This window comes from Anguilla anguilla, chromosome 7 (genome assembly GCF_013347855.1).
Source record: "Anguilla anguilla isolate fAngAng1 chromosome 7, fAngAng1.pri, whole genome shotgun sequence".
NCBI lineage: Eukaryota > Metazoa > Chordata > Actinopteri > Anguilliformes > Anguillidae > Anguilla > Anguilla anguilla.
The window spans coordinates 54,439,784-54,455,799 of NC_049207.1; the positions used below are offsets into that span (position 1 = coordinate 54,439,784).

General features: G+C 46.9%; 1 protein-coding gene across 5 annotated transcripts in view; it reads left to right on the plus strand.

Moving 5' to 3' along the window:
- The window catches only part of corin (corin, serine peptidase), a 28,578-nt gene extending 14,600 nt beyond the window's left edge, over positions 1 to 13,978 (plus strand). For 4 of the 5 annotated variants that reach the window (XM_035424542.1, XM_035424545.1, XM_035424544.1 and 1 more), the window contains exons 7-22: positions 1,246 to 1,353; positions 3,121 to 3,231; positions 3,636 to 3,758; positions 4,792 to 4,899; positions 5,442 to 5,673; positions 6,467 to 6,612; positions 7,744 to 7,851; positions 8,677 to 8,790; positions 9,236 to 9,346; positions 9,761 to 9,884; positions 10,196 to 10,324; positions 10,853 to 10,902; positions 11,272 to 11,446; positions 11,830 to 12,101; positions 12,209 to 12,342; positions 13,317 to 13,978. In XM_035424542.1, the coding sequence (XP_035280433.1) occupies positions 1,246 to 1,353; positions 3,121 to 3,231; positions 3,636 to 3,758; positions 4,792 to 4,899; positions 5,442 to 5,673; positions 6,467 to 6,612; positions 7,744 to 7,851; positions 8,677 to 8,790; positions 9,236 to 9,346; positions 9,761 to 9,884; positions 10,196 to 10,324; positions 10,853 to 10,902; positions 11,272 to 11,446; positions 11,830 to 12,101; positions 12,209 to 12,342; positions 13,317 to 13,499 (2,228 nt within the window). In that variant the 3' untranslated portion in view covers positions 13,500 to 13,978. The remainder of the gene's footprint in view (positions 1 to 1,245; positions 1,354 to 3,120; positions 3,232 to 3,635; positions 3,759 to 4,791; positions 4,900 to 5,441; positions 5,674 to 6,466; positions 6,613 to 7,743; positions 7,852 to 8,676; positions 8,791 to 9,235; positions 9,347 to 9,760; positions 9,885 to 10,195; positions 10,325 to 10,852; positions 10,903 to 11,271; positions 11,447 to 11,829; positions 12,102 to 12,208; positions 12,343 to 13,316) is intronic. The other variant, XM_035424543.1, reaches the window with a different exon arrangement.
- The last annotated feature ends 2,038 nt before the right edge of the window (positions 13,979 to 16,016 follow it).

The window sequence follows — 16,016 nt, forward strand, 5'->3', positions numbered from 1 at the left end:
CACCCCTGGATGCCTCTGCCAGACTGCAAATATCATCCCTGACGCTGGTGTGAAAAAGTCAAGCACCGAGGTCACCCCTCCCTGACTAAAGCCAGGGGGGGGAGCAAGTCAGAGCCTGTCTCCTGCCCCTGCCGGAATGTTCTGGACTGAGCGGGACCTTATTCACTGCCGAAAATCTCAACCCGTTAACTCCGTCACCATCTGAATCAGTGCAAACACCGGTATGGGATGGGTCGTAGTTACGCACCCCTGCCCTCTAAGGGAAGCCAAGTTTTTCGGACAAGCCAGTCTGAGGGGAAATAATTAGTCCTGATACTTTTTTCCGGCTCGTCTTCGGCAGACAGAACGCTGCCTGAGAAATGTGTCTTCCTTTAATTAGCGCCGGTGGAGTGCCGGCGGAGTGCCGGTATCGGGAGATGCGAGGGATTCGGTTTGTCACACGATTACAGGCAGTATTTACGATGCCAGTGCTCCTGCGAGCTCTTCCGTCTGATTAACGAGAGGATTCAGGCGCCCGGTAAATCCAGTTAAAATGGCGTACGAGTGCCCCGACCCTCAAGGGCGTATTAAAATAGCAACGCTCCACGTCCTCGGCGTCCCGTCCTACTGTACTGTCTTAAATTCAGAACTGACAGATCTCCGTGGCACACGGCCCGCTGCGTTTCCGTGCCGACGGTCTTAATGTCTGCCGCGATTGGATTTCAGCGTTTCGCGGCAGCTGCTGCCAAGCGGCTTCTTCTTCTCCGAGAGGACGAGGAAGAGGAGAAGGAAATTATTGGTGTTCTTCTATTTCAGAGGAAGTGGGCATTGAAATAAAGAGCGATTCTTTGATATTGGACAGGAATTGTGCTGCAGTTTTCCTTTCCAGCTCTGTCCAGCGTTACAAAACCCACTCGCTGGCAGTAACTGAGTCCACATCAAATGTATACGGTCCCCAAGTCAACCCTTAAAAGGGGTTACTCATCTTTGAAAGCCACCATTTTATTTTCTTTTTCTCACGGTTGCTAAGAGAGGCTTCTGTGTTTTGCTGGGTTCTGCTTCAAGTGAATTCTTTGAGATGCGAGCATAATGCCGTGGATGAGTCAACACCGCTCCCTCTCTCCCTCAGCCCCTCATTCAGGGAGCGAGGCGAGGCGAAGCCGGTTTTTAACATGCGCAGGGCCCTGGAGCCAAGTTAGCCCCCCCCCCCCCCCCCCCCCCCGCGCGTGCAGCTAACCCCCCGCCATGCTCTTCCTCTGTCTCCAGCTTGCGAGGCCGACCAGTTTCGGTGCGGGACGGGGCGCTGCCTGGGCCACGGGTTCGTGTGCGACGGGTACGACGACTGTGGAGACCTGAGCGACGAGCAGAACTGCGGTGAGTCTCGTTTCTCCCCAAATCCCAATCCCCCAACTAAACTGCGGTGAGCCTCATTACCCAGCCCCCGCCACCCCTCCCCCAATCCCCCAACAGAACTGCGGCGAGTGTCATTTCTCTCACCCCCCCCCATCCCCCGTCCCCTCCCCTCTCTCAATCCCCCAACCCCCACCTTGCCCACGTCTTTCCGGCACGGCACGTGGTCGACCCCCGCTGATCATCCTCATCCTCCGGGATGAGCGATTATTCCGGAACTTTCCGGTGGGGGCTGGGGGGGTGGCGGGGGGGGGGGGAGAAACCGTTGGGCGTGAGGAGCCGGAGAGGGATGCCCATTGTTTCCCCGGCACCCGAGCTTTGTTATCTAACAACAACGCTTCAGCCTGCTAACAGCTTCCCACTCCTCCCACGTTCGTTCTGCTACTCACGTTTGAAAGCCTATCCTCGTGCACGGTTTCTCCAGTCCTCTCTCCACAGCCTAGCGACGCTCCACAGTCCATACACAACTGCGCACTCGTTCAAAATGGCATGTGGAACAGATGAAAGCACAGAGCATTCCATTACGACTACGGGAAAGGCGGTCTACGTGGGGCTGTGGTGCTTTCCAGTCCCCCGCACGCCTGTCCATCGCATTTCTGAAATAGACAACTGTGGTCTATTTTTGACGGATGCGACAGTCCCATCGCCTACGGTTAGAAATCCAGGCCCTGCCCACCTCCAGCCTGCTGTAATAGGTCTTACATTTGACCTGCTAACTGAGCACAGCGTGGGTCGAAAAAACATAGACCTTGAGAAATTGATTGTAGAACTACAGTAGCGCCCACTGTTTCGTTCTCGTCCACATACAACCCTTTCACTGTGTATTAATGTCTCAATAAGGTGATAGGATCTCATTTTATAAGGGTAGTTCAGTTTCTGTTTTTTCAATGTTTTATTTCTCATGTTTTGGATTGGCCCAGACAGTTTTTTTGTATGCAATATAGGATATTTTAGATAATTCTAGAAGCTTCCCACGACCTCCTGACCTTACAGTGGCTGCTGTAGGACTGCAACTCCCACAATGCTCAGCGTGCGACACAGCAAGGGAATGGGACCCTGGGCGCCCAGGCTCTAGGCCTTAATCCCAGGCAGTTGTAGCGACGGTCTCCTGAGTCACAGCGGACGTGGCGCGGGAGTGAGTCACGCTCGGCGCCCCCTGGCTGACGTTGGGCTGTGCGCACGTGGACGAAAGCCGCGGAGACAGGCGACAGTTGCGCGGAAACGGCATTTCGGGAACGCTGGCTGCTCACACGACTGCCATTCTGCGGCAGGGTCATTGTTATTATCACAACCGCGCATTCTTTTGACTATTGTTTTTGAGTATTGTTTCTTTATCGCAGTTCTCATTTGTCAACTTTTTAAATTTTTCCTTTTACATAAGTTTAAGTGATTATTGATTTGCAATCTTAGGGTGATCCTAATAGCTGGTACCGGTACTATTTTCTGATAACCAGCTCCCTTATTCTGCAGATAAAAAACAGAAATGAGAATATTATATTATGCCTCCACAGCCAAGGTACTTTTATGCACCCTGAAAATACCTTTTCTTTCCTTTTCTTTTTTTTTTTTTTTTTTTTTTTTCTTTTTTTTTTACATCTGCCACATCTGTTCTGTGGGTGTATGGAGAGTTTTATGGTTTGTGCATTACTTAAATATACATCTCCATAGGTATTTTAGGCTGTGAAAGCATTCAGAGCTGTCTCTGGCTGACATCTGAGGGCTGCGTTTCAGTGTGCGACCCGGCCAAGGAGCACAGGTGTGGGGACGGGCGGTGCGTCACCCGAGACTGGCTGTGCGACGGAGACCACGACTGCATCGACAAGAGCGACGAGGTCAACTGCTGTGAGTCACACGCGTTCTGCACAGTCATGTGATTAACCCTAATCATGTGATCGGCAAACCACCAGCCTGCTGTGTGCTTTACTTGCAGAGCTCTGAAAAGTTTCATCAACTGAATCCAAGTAGTTCTTGTTTTAAATGTATGTAGCACCCCTTAGAATAAAGGCCACATACATTTATATCTTAACATAAGTAATATTTCATAAGCCATAATCTATTTTGGTGAGATGACCTGCTTTCCCATCTGACACAGGGAGTTTTTCCTTGCCACTGTTGCTATAGGCTTGCTCCTGTGGGGGTTTAGGCCAGGGTTGTCTGTGAAGTATATTGTGACAATTGTTGGTGAAATGCGCTATATAAATACATTTTGATTTGATTGGACTTTGCTCCTCTTGGTTTTTCCCCAGCGTGTAAGAGCCAGGGTCTCCACGAGTGCCGCAGCGGCCAGTGCATCCCCACCGCCTTCGTCTGCGACGGAGAGGAAGACTGCAAGGACGGCAGCGACGAAGGCAACTGCACCCAGCATCAGAGTGAGCGCAACGCCTGACTGTCTCGGGGCACTCCACGCGTTGGGTCACTACTGTGCCTGAACGCTTGAGTTACGTCAGAGAAATCCACGACTGATTCTTCTCAATAGCCCTCACCTGACTGTTTTTAATTTGAGTCTTTCCTAAAGTGGTAGATAGTCAATATACTGTGTACAACAGCTGTGGCCACCCCTGGTCCTGGGGAGCTGCAGGGTCTGCTGTTTTTTGTTTTCACCACAAATAACAAATAACCACTTAGGCCAAAGAAACCAGGCGAGGTGAGTTAACTGTGAAATGGGCTGCTTTAATTGATCGATTAAGTGCAGAGCGACAAACAAAAACCGGCAGACCCTGCATCTCTCCAGGACCTGGGTTGGCCACCCCTGGTGTACAAGGATGTAGATCTCATTTCAGCCTTTCGGTGGGGGTGGGGGGAGACAAACAGGAAAGTTTTTTTAAGGTTTTTTTTTCTTTTGGGAAAACATGTTTTCCCAAAGTTGGGGGAGCAGGGTCCTGTCCATGTATCTGTAAGTGCATAAATCTTGAATGTTTTTGAAGATTATTATTTTAAAATCTGGACAGATATTTAAAACTTTACATGTCATGGTATCAAATACTGACATGCAGAATTGATTGATTCAATGACGTACTGAACACCTAAAAAAAGCAAACCTCCTCCAGTTGATGAGAAAAAGCTTGTTTTGTGTGCAGTGCTGGTTTTGAGAACATTAATGGTCCCACGACTTCTGGCCCTTAAAATTATGTGGAAAGCTCTGTTTGTTTGTGTACCATAATGATTTATTGCTTTTCGAAGGCTGAAAAAACGGTAGTGACAATGGGGCTTGAAACATTTAGTCTGAATCCAAATACAGCTTTTCATGTTACATATTTGGGGCTGGATCATGCCATGCCGCCTATGAAATATGAACGTGTTATATTCAGCAACTGCTAATATGCTACCCTGATTAGAATCCGCGTGTCTTCGGATCTATTCGCTGTTATTTCGGCACAAATCTCAAAAGGAATCTTTTTACAGGCCAGAGCACATGTAGTCCTGGACAACCGAGCTGCATCTCCACCACATGTACTCACGGTTGCCATGGAAATACTCCCTGTGACAGCCGCACCAACGGCTCCAACTGTAGTAAGTGTGACTCCAAAATTGGCGACTCTTTCTCAACATTTGAATAAAAAAAAAAACTGGATTGCCTGTGAGGACAAATAAGTCCCCAAATGTGCTACAACAGAGCCGTGAGAACTTCAAAAGCATTTGGCTTTTTTAAGTTTGATTGTTAGGTATTTTGCTCTTGTACAGCATCAAAAGTCTATTGGCAAATTACAGATTTGTTCTGTAAGAAAGGTGTTAGCAGTGGGTCAGACGTTTGCAACAGCCAGGAACCTGTGCTGTGTAGCGCAATGATTTAGGTTCCGGGCTTGTGACTCGGGAGGTTGCGAGTTCACATTCCAGCTCGGTCACAGCCATTTTACCCTTGGACAATCCACTTAACTGGAATTGCTTCAGCTAAACATCCGGCTGGGCAAACGCGTAGTAAAATGCACAAACATAAGCTATTCACGTCACCCTGGACAAGGTTGCCTGGTATGTGATTTAATGTCATAAATACTGTTTTACAGGACGCACTTCTCCACCCCCCAGTTGACCCCGGTTTGCGTTTGTCTCTCCAGGTCAGTGTGAGCCCATCACGCTGGAGCTCTGTATGAATCTGCCTTACAACACCACCAGCTTCCCCAACTACCTGGGCCACCAGACCCAGAAGGAGACGTCCATCAGCTGGGAGTCTTCTCTCTTCCCGGCTCTGGTCCAGACCAACTGCTACAAGTACCTCATGTTCTTCGCCTGCACCATCCTGGTGCCCAAGTGCGACCCGGAGAGCCATCAGAAAGTACCTCCTTGCCGGTACAGTAGCTCTTTTTTTTACAACTGCTGTGACTCATTATTGATCATTTGGGGCGGCAGTGTGGTGTAATGGCCAAGGAGTTGGTCTTGTAACCTAAAGGTCACAGGTTCGATTCCCCGGTAGGACACTGCCATTGTACCCTTGAGCAAGGTACCTAACTTGCATTGCTCCGGCTGTATAATTGGATACAATGTAAGTCGCTCTGGATAAGAGGGTCTGCTAAATGCCTGTAATGTAATGACCACTGTGTCCACCTGAACCATGCACATTTTTATCTGCTCGTTTATGCATTGTGTGCTTATATTTATGGATACATATAATTTAAAATTCATTTTGTACAAATACTTGCTATTTTGGACAAACCTGCCATTGCCATGTTAACATAACTGTTCCGAATATAAATTAATTGGCTACTTTTAAGAGCTGTTGATTTAGCAGTGGCTGAAAAGAGCATAAATTAACAGGGGAAGAATTAGAGTGGGAGAAATTGACAAAAAACGAGAACATTGTGTCTTCTCCACCGTTCAGTAGGAAAGCGTGGTGTGTTTTTTATACAGTGTGTTGGTCAAACAATTAATTATCCCAATGATGATGTGCCGCCCTGATTAAATTTACTCATTTAAAAACAACCTTAAAAAACCTTAAATTCTGCAGTTGATAGCTAAAAATATATTGGGTTTTTGTTGCTATAGTAACTGTAGAAAACCATAGACGTATTCAGTTTTAGCGGTTTGTAAAGTGTCTGCGGTTGCACACAGGAAGTCGCCATGTTGTGTGTCCGTCTGTGTTCAGGTCTCTGTGCCGAAACTCCAAGGAGCGGTGCGAGTCCGTGCTCGGCATTGTGGGATTGCAGTGGCCCGAGGACACTGACTGCACGCAGTTCCCCGAGGACGGCCAGGGGAACACTACCTGTCTGCTGCCCGACCCGGACGTAGACGGTCAGTGTTTTATGTTCTACTGGGTGACCACCAAATTACGCCGGTCAGCTGCCAAAATGTGTGACAGCTGAAGCATTACATTACATTACATTACAGGCATTTGGCCGACACTTTAATCCAGAGCGACTTACACAGCATTTTTACACAGCATTTAAATTGCATTCATTTATACAGCTGGATATATACTGAAGCAATGCAGGTCAAATACCTTGCTCAAGGGTACAACGGCGATGTCCTACCCGGCAATTGTACCTGGGACCTTTTCCTTACCCATTATACTACACTGCCGCCCATCCCCTTTTCTGTTTACCTCTTCAAAATGACTTTGGCTAAGGAGAAAGAGACAAAGGTTCTAAAAGGAAAAAAAAGGGGATTATGAATCCACCAAATGAAAGCACACATTTTCTAAATGTGTTGTGGGATGCGAAGGTTAGCATAATTAGTGCTGTTTTAGCCTAACGTACTAGACCACAGTAAACAGTAAAATTTACTGATCTACTTTTCTCCTTTGTTTTTGTTCAACGTTCACCAAATGGCCTGTGTTCTCCTATTCATGTTCTACGAATCCGGAGTAACTTGCTGACTTCCTTCTTTTTTTATTCTTGGCTTTATCAAGCTGTCATGATGTGTGAAAATGCCACAATACATGGCAGGTGCTCAGATACGTGGATGTATTTAGGGTGAGAAAGATCTCGCTGTCTGCGCTATCAAGGATAAAGCAGGTGCTAACAAGCGCAGTTCAGTCTCTGCAAACGAAGATGTTGATTGTGTCTCTATTCATCAAGAAGGGCTACGTGGTTATTTCAGCATATTCAGAACAAACGAAAGAAACAAAAACACAACAAGCTGTTGTGCCTTTGTCAGTAGTTTTTGCAGTTTAGATAAAACTCTAGAGTTACAAGCGTTTGGCTAGACTTAGCTAAGTGGACTTGAGGAATCGGAATTGTCCACAACTGCCTTAGCATAATGTAATTTTATTTATTTAATGTGTTTTATTTTAACCCGTTATTTGTACAGGGTAGGTTGACTGAGCATGCTTACTCATTTACAGTGACGCTGTGTTAATGCCCCTCCCGAGCTGGAACTGCCCCGCCCCCCTCTGATCTCGATGCTGTCTGTGTGTGTGAACAGAGTGCTCCCCGAGTCACTTCAAGTGCCGGTCGGGGAGGTGTGTCCTGTCCTCCAAGAGATGTGACGGACGGATGGACTGCGACGATGACAGCGATGAAGAGCACTGCGGTGAGAGAGCAGACTGCCGTGTCACATTCTGGCGGGGGTGGGGGGAGGGTTTGGCTCGTCTCATCATTTCTCTTCTCCAGCTGCCGGTTCACCTTGTCTCGTGTCTTTTCGTTTTGTTCCTGCATGGGGCCAACAAGACGGGACGAGACAAATGAGAGAAATTAGAATGGGTCCCAGCATATCTTGAAACAGAGAATAGTTGACCCTGCCCGGGGGGTGGGGGATGGGGGGCGGGGGGCAGTTGAGTTTCTATAATAGGATTTATTGTTTGTGTAAATAGATTTACGGTTTACTTTACGAAGGCACCGTGATACTTTCCCAGGGCGTCTTTTGGGAGAGACACAAATCATCTTTGACAAGAAAGTTCTCCAGACAGTCACACCGGACTGCGCCGACTCAGAATTGAATTGACCCAGACTAATGATATTATCAGAGGACGCCTGGTGCTCGTAGAATGCTAAGCGGCCGGCTTCGCTCTCCGCTCGCTAATGCTAATACGCAGGAGAGCGGCACATTTTCTCCTTCTTGAACGCGGTCTGCTGGGGGCCAATGTCACCCTGTTCCTTCAGGAGTAGCTGCACGTGGGGCGACTGTTTCAGCAGCAGCGTCTGAACAAATAACCTTAATTTAACAAAATTTTAACTTAATTTTAATTTAAATCATTGCAGGTTGCTATGCTTGGTTTTTGGTTTTTATGCTTGGCGATGAAAAGCAACTGAATGCTTCTGAATTATTGAGAAATGTGAGTCACAGAGAGACCACACGTCCATTTTTTTTTTTGCCTGCAAGAGGACAGAGCATTCACTGACCTTTCCCTGTTACCAGGTTGTAAGGAGAGGGGATTGTGGGAATGCCCCAGCAACAAAGCCTGCATCAAGCACACAATGATCTGCGACGGATTCCCAGACTGCCCGGACCTAGCGGACGAGAGGAACTGCAGTGAGTGTGCGTCCGTGGGGAGGGAGCCGCGGGCGAGGTCACACACGGTGCCCCCCGCGCTCTGTGGCCCTGAAGCCTGGCGGGATGTCACATTCACTAAAGTCCTGGGGCTTGCTGTACCAGTGAGGGTGCACACCCAGGCTGGTTAGCTTGAGGGAGGTATCTCTGATTAGACGCCACATGTACGTGCACACACACACACACACACACGAATGCACACACACACACACAGACTCACACATGCACACACACACACACACGGTCATATTTAAGTCGTATTTAACTTGAACTTAAATTTCAGAGCATAGGAAGCTTTTCTGTCTGTATAAAATAACCTTAGTGTCACTGGTGAATACACGCTGAGTTGATAAAGGGAGTTTCTGCATGGATAGGTTTTCAGATGTCTTATTAATTGCGCTGTACTCTGTGTGTTTTAATCCCGCAGCTATCTGCGATGATAATGAGCTCGCGTGCAACAATCACGAGTGTGTCCACCGCACGCTGTGGTGCGACGGGAGAAAGCACTGCTCCGACAGCTCTGATGAGTGGGACTGCGGTAAGAACGGCCACCAGGGGGCAGCATTTCAATACGACTAGCTACTGCAGGCAGTGAACAGAAACCGTGAAACGCGTTATTTTAATCAGATATGTTTTGTTACTGGCTATAGCTTTTAAAAAATGTCTGAACATTTTTCAAAACAGCTAACCAGGAAGCATTATTAAATTGTTAAAATGACTTAAAAATAATTTTCGACGTTATAGATCGCATTCTTAAGTCCACTGTATCCATGGCAACAAACCGCTAATTTCTGACGCATAGGACCTTCTCCGTAAACACCCACCTGGAACACCCGCAGCCTTTCATTCATAGTAACCCCGGCCTACATGTACAGACCTGTACCTGTGCGGGCCTGTGATTGTTGGCGTTCCTCCCTGGTTGCTGATTGGCCGTTTTTTTCTGTCTCCGCAGTGTCCCTGTCCAATGGCAGCTCCGCGGCGCTGACCGTGCGCAGGACGGCGTCGGAGTACCAGGTGTGCGCGGACGACTGGCATCCGGCGCTGAGTCGGCTGGCCTGCGGGCAGATGGGTTTAGGGTAAGGTCAGTAGCTGGCAGAGCACCTGCTGCTAACTGGGTGGAGCCCTGCATGCTGTGTGTGGTCACGATGGCGGCCGCTACAAGATCAGTGAAGCCTAGGAAAGCGCTTGAATCCAAAACAAATACGTATTTCACCCAGGTCTGACATCATGAGAAGGTTTTCGAGTGCAGTCACGCTGAACTCCTTTGTGTGTTTTTCCTCTTTTTCTGTTTGAGTTGGGTACGCTAGCTTCAGTGCTCCAGTCTTCACAGGGAAGATGTGCGCACCCTTGTCATGTGGGCCCTCTTGTGTGCGTTGCTGCTTTCCAGAGTCCCGACTGCCGCTGAGATGCTATTGGATGAGCCCAGCCAGCCGGGTCGCAGGCGGTGGCTCCACGTGCGTCCTGATTGGTTGCAGAAGAATGGGTCGGCGCTGCAAGCCATGCTGGAGAAGAGAGGGTAGGGTCCTCGCACCTGAACCCCAGTGCAGAGCACTAATGCAGCAGCAGTGAGAGCTGTGCTTTGTGCCTTTAACCCTTTTGAAGAGTAGGTTTGTTTGGAATGTTTTTTTAAAATTCAAAATTCTTAAGTCAGCATTCTAGAACTCCACTCACCAGCAGTCACCAGCAGTGATTGTGACATCAGCATTAGAACATCCAGCTAAGAACATTCTGATGACATGTTTGTGACCTCACAACTTAAAGGCCTAACAAATTCTGTGAGTCTTTCTGGCCTTGCACATAAAAAGTGTTGGTCTGGCATTCCTCCTTTTTTACTGTCCCATTCTCACATTTTTAAACAAACGTTGGCGTTTTATGCCCCTCGTTCATCGGTAATGTCCTGTAAAACTGCCTGCATGCTAATGCTTTTCCCTGAGGAATGCAAAGAGTGCACTAAAGAGAATAAAGAGATTTATGTATGTGCTAAGTGTCAGATTCAGACTGTGTTCATCATGGAAAAATGAAAAAATTCCTTCTTTTTTTATAGACACCCGTGTCATTCACGTACGAAAGTATCCCTCCATTGCTCCAAAGAAGGTAAGTGTGTGTGAGTGTGTGTGTGTGTGTGTGCATATGTGTTTGTGTGTGTGTGTCAACACTGTCTACAAGAACAACTATATAAATGCGATTGGAGTTTTGCATGAGTCCCAGAATGGATATCTGAACTTAATGAACAAAATCTTGTGTACCAATTAAATAAATCAAGCAGGACTGAAAAAAGTTAGTGCATAAAAATTCCCATTGTGATGTATGAGTCGATAAAATGGTCTCTCTCTCTCTATCTCTCACTCTCTCTCTGTCTCCCACACTCCCTCTCTCTCTCCCTCCCCCTCCCTCTCTCCCTCTCTCCCCCCCTCTCTCTCCCTCCCCCTCCCTCTCTCCCCCTCTCCCCTCCCCCCCCCCCAGACTGTGGGCGTCGCCCGGCAGCGCGCATGTCGAAGCGGATTCTGGGCGGGCGAACGAGCCGGCCGGGGCGCTGGCCGTGGCAGTGCTCGCTGCAGAGCGACCCAAGCGGGCACATCTGCGGCTGCGTGCTGATTGGCCGGAAGTGGGCACTTACGGTGGCGCACTGCTTCGAAGGGTGAGTCGCCTGCTAGTGTCCGTGTGCCTCCCAGAGTTAAAAAAATACATTTTACAGCCCTGAAAGAGCCAAAAAGGCAACTTCACAGAGTCAAAGAAATAATAACAACAACAACAATAATAATAATAATAATAATAATGGTAACATAATCTATACTCTATCATGAGGTTCCATAAATGTTTTGTGATTAGACAATAGATGTCAGTCACATCTTTGAACATGCTTTTTCCTTTCTAATCAAGCATGGAGTGCATGTCAGTAATCCTAAATCTCCTGAATTATGTATCACTTTCTTACTGTGTGTGAGTTCTGTTGGAATGTACCCTCTGTCGGTACTCTCAGTTGGAAGTGTAACTCTTGTCTCTAAACAAACCATCCCTCAGCCGGGAGAGCGCGGATGTGTGGAAGGTGGTCTCTGGAATCAACAACCTGGACCACCCGTCGCCCTTCATGCAGACCAGGAAGGTGAAGAACGTGATCGTTCACCCGCGCTACAACCGCGCCGTGGTGGACTACGACATCAGCGTGGTGGAGCTGGACCGCGAGGTGGAGGAGACCAGCTACGTACGCCCGGTCTGTCTCCCCCACCGGGGTCAGCTGCCCAAACCCGACACCTACTGCTACATCACAGGCTGGGGTCACATGGGCAACCGGAGTGAGTTTGAGAACTTGTCTGCCTGTGTAACCACGGCGACCTCTTCGCTCCGCCCCTCCAAGTGGGAGTGTCTGACTTCCTGTTTCTGTTTCTTCCTCTGTGGTTAGTGCCATTCAAGCTGCAGGAGGGGGAAGTGAGGATCATCTCCCTGGACCAGTGTCAGTCTTACTTTGACATGAAGACCATCACCTCCCGGATGCTGTGCGCCGGGTACGAGTCAGGGACTGTGGACTCCTGCATGGTGAGCACTTTTTTTTAATGTGACTCACCCATTGACTGTTAAAAAAAAAAAAAAAAAACGCTTCTAATTTGTTCAAACTCAGAACTGTAAATATAGTTTCAATAGTGCCCTCTTGTGGAAGCAAAATTATTGAAACAGTATTTCATACACAATGTGTCACATTCAGCTTGTGTGCTGTTCTTCTGATTGGGGTGTTTATCCACAGCCAAGGTACAGTCTATAAGTACCAAAATACCGTATTCATGAATTATCCTTTTTTTACCCTTTTCCTGTGCACGCACTCTTCCTCTGACAGACGGCTCCCCTTCCTCCTACTCTCCCCATATATAATTTCATCTGAGATGCACAGACGGCAGGTGCTGGTTTTCACACACCCACTGTGGAGACAGCTGTACCGAATGCAACCGTTCCTGCTTATGGAATATTTGACAGTAAAATGTAAAAAATAAGAGAACAAAATTTATATCCAAGCCATCAGCAGCAGTAGGACCAAACACCAACAAGCCACATTTTGTCCCTTAAAGTCACTTTGGCTGAAACATTTGATGATAGTCCAAATTGTTAATTATACATTGACTCCCAGCAAGCAGTAGTTGGTGAACTGAAAATAGCTGGGCTGGAAATCTTTCCTTTAATCAGGTTATTGGTCTCAACCTGTTTTTATTCATTTTCCTTGATTAAGAAGCATGCCAAAAATCTGACTAATCAATCGGCAAGTAACACAAAGCTTCTTAACATTGTGTTAGGGAGATTAATTGATTAATTCAATTTAGAAAAATCAGTTTTAGTCACTAAGCACACTTAACGAAAAAATATACACTCGGTTAACTACCATGTTAGCTTTTTACACAGCCAGCAATAACAAAACCAGTGCTTCAAGATTGTTTCATAAAATAAAAAATATGTTTTTTTTTTGTATAGTGGAAGGAAACCAAGATGGCTGCTTGTATAACGTGTTCCATGTTGTGCTGTAGGGGGACAGTGGGGGGCCGCTCGTGTGCCAGGAGCCGGGGGGGCGCTGGAGTCTGTACGGGCTCACCTCCTGGGGGTCCGTCTGCTTCTCCAAAGTCCTGGGGCCCGGCGTCTACAGCAACGTGACCCACTTTGTGGAGTGGATCGAGAGACAGATCTACCTGCACACGTTCCAGCTCACCTAGCCGGGCCGCGCGGCGCCGGGGAGGTCCGTCGCTTCCCGCTCTCTTTCTTTAGGCGCGGGTCGAAGGGGACGTGAGCGGAACCGGCCGGGAGATCGCTGTCCCCCTCCTCTGTGGGCCTGAAGGCAGGGTTGCTGGTAAGAGAGGGGCGGAACCCCGAAAGTTAGGGTGCGGCTCTCCTCTGGTTGTTCCCAGGAAGGGGAGATTTCGGGACTTGCGCGATCCCCGTCACTGTGTTCCGAGGCCATTCCAGGAGGAAACGCCCGCCGGACGCTCTGGTCGTCTTAGTCGTTGTTCTGTCTCTCTGAACGCTGCGAGCCAGCTGTGTAAATGCATCAGACCTGTCGTGCATTCCACAGTACGGCAGCGTCTGGGCTGCTGTCTCCCTGTGACTGAGTCACACGCACCACACCCACCTACCCACGCACACACACACGCGTATGCACACACGCACACCCATGCACACACACCCACCTACCCACGCACACACACCCACACACCACACCCACCTACCCACGCACACACACACGCGTATGCACACACACCACACCCACCTACCCACACACGCACACACACGCACACCCACACACCACACCCACCTACCCACACACGCACACCCACGCACCACACCCACCTACCCACGCACACACACTTATGCACACACGCACACCCACACATCACACCCACCTACCCACGCACACACACACACACACATGCATACTATATATAAACAGGATATAAACAGGATGTGTGTTTGTCTGTGTGTGCATGTGTGCATTATGCGTGTGCGCGTGCATGTGTGTGGGTGTGAGTGAGTCATTGAATCAAGAAAAGGCAAAAGGAGGAAGCACAAGAATATGTAAATGACGGTTTTCCAATTCAGAAACTTAATTTAGCGCGACATTTACACCAAGGCATAAAATTGTGAAAGAGGTCCCGCTCTAACAGGGAATAGAAGTGAAGCGTGTATCCTGTGTTTTAAATCACAATGTTAAAACTGTCACACACCGTGTACATGCTAAACACAGATAATGATAATGATAACAATAATTAAATTATTATTTATGTTTGTATAAAACCTTTCACACTTTACAGTGAATGAGGGAAGCTCAACTAACCTCAACCAACAACATGTTTCATCCATTTGGAGGATACACAAGACATTTTATGTCAGAATGATCACCACAAACTTTATACAAATACACACTAGATTCATGGCTACAGGTAATCTTGTATGTGTGGAGACATTTTTTTTAAAGAGTCAGGTACTCTTAGTAAAGCTAATTTATCCTAAAATGTTGATTTTTACATTTTTTTTCTGGGTATCATATTACATAAAAGTACAAAAACAGTTTTGATTTTTAATAACCCCTGGACAGAGGGGTACTTTTGGCTTAATTTTGGTCTAGCATAAAATGTATAGTAATATAGGAGACCTTCTGAAAGCCTTTATGAAGACAAAATGATAAATATGTGCCATTTGTTTCTCTTTTGCACACAGTTGAGTGACTGTTATCATTTTTTTTTACACGTAAATAGCTGCTATCTGCCTCTGAGCCTGAGTGTATCTGAATCCCAGATTCATAAATGAAATAGCACATTGACTTCTTATTAGTTCATATTAAATGCAGTGTTTCATGACATGTCTTCATTCACAAATATGTCAGCTTTTCAGTACAACCCCCCCCCCCCCCCCCCCCCCCCAAACAGTAATAATTTGAGAAAACTACTGAAATTACATTTTCATTGCTTATTATCTTGACAGATGAGAACTCTTTTGCGATAGAAAATCGGAACATGCTGTTTTTAGGTCAAATGTTTTACATTTAAAGATCAATATCACATATTTAAATATCAGAATGGACTTCCTACGTTTGTTAGAATTGCTCATAGAAGGAAAAATGTTTCAGCAGAAAATGGACTCAGTGTGTGAACAGACTAGCTCTAAAGTATATTGTCTTTGCACCTTTTTTTCAGTAATACGTAAATATTTGTATTTAAATTTTATTTTTTTTACATTTTAGACAACCTGCACATGAAGTGTTGCTTGGTGTCTTTGAATCTGTTTGTATAACACCCACGTATTGCTTTAAAGGACAGGCAAAACAACAGACAATGACTACAGATAAGTCTGCATATTGGGGTCTTACATATGAACCATTGAATGACCAAATATATACATTATGAATTCATCCCTTTGGTCATGCACATACAGTATATAACAGATTGTACAAAATTATAATTGTAGAAGCTAAGCAAGCGAACAAAGTTTATATCAAGCAAAGGTGAGATAAGCTAGTTTAGTAGCACAGCATAGCTAATTCTTTATTAGAACTGTGAGTGCCAATTTTCAGAAGTGTATCACATGTCTCAGTATTCACCACCAGTGCAGCTATCGGCAGTATTGCAAATAGAAATGTTTTAATCAAAGTTTCATTATCCATCTAGTACATTCATTCAGTTGTGTTTGAAAATCCGTACGCGACGTTAGCAGCAATGCTATGTGTGCCCAAGACAACT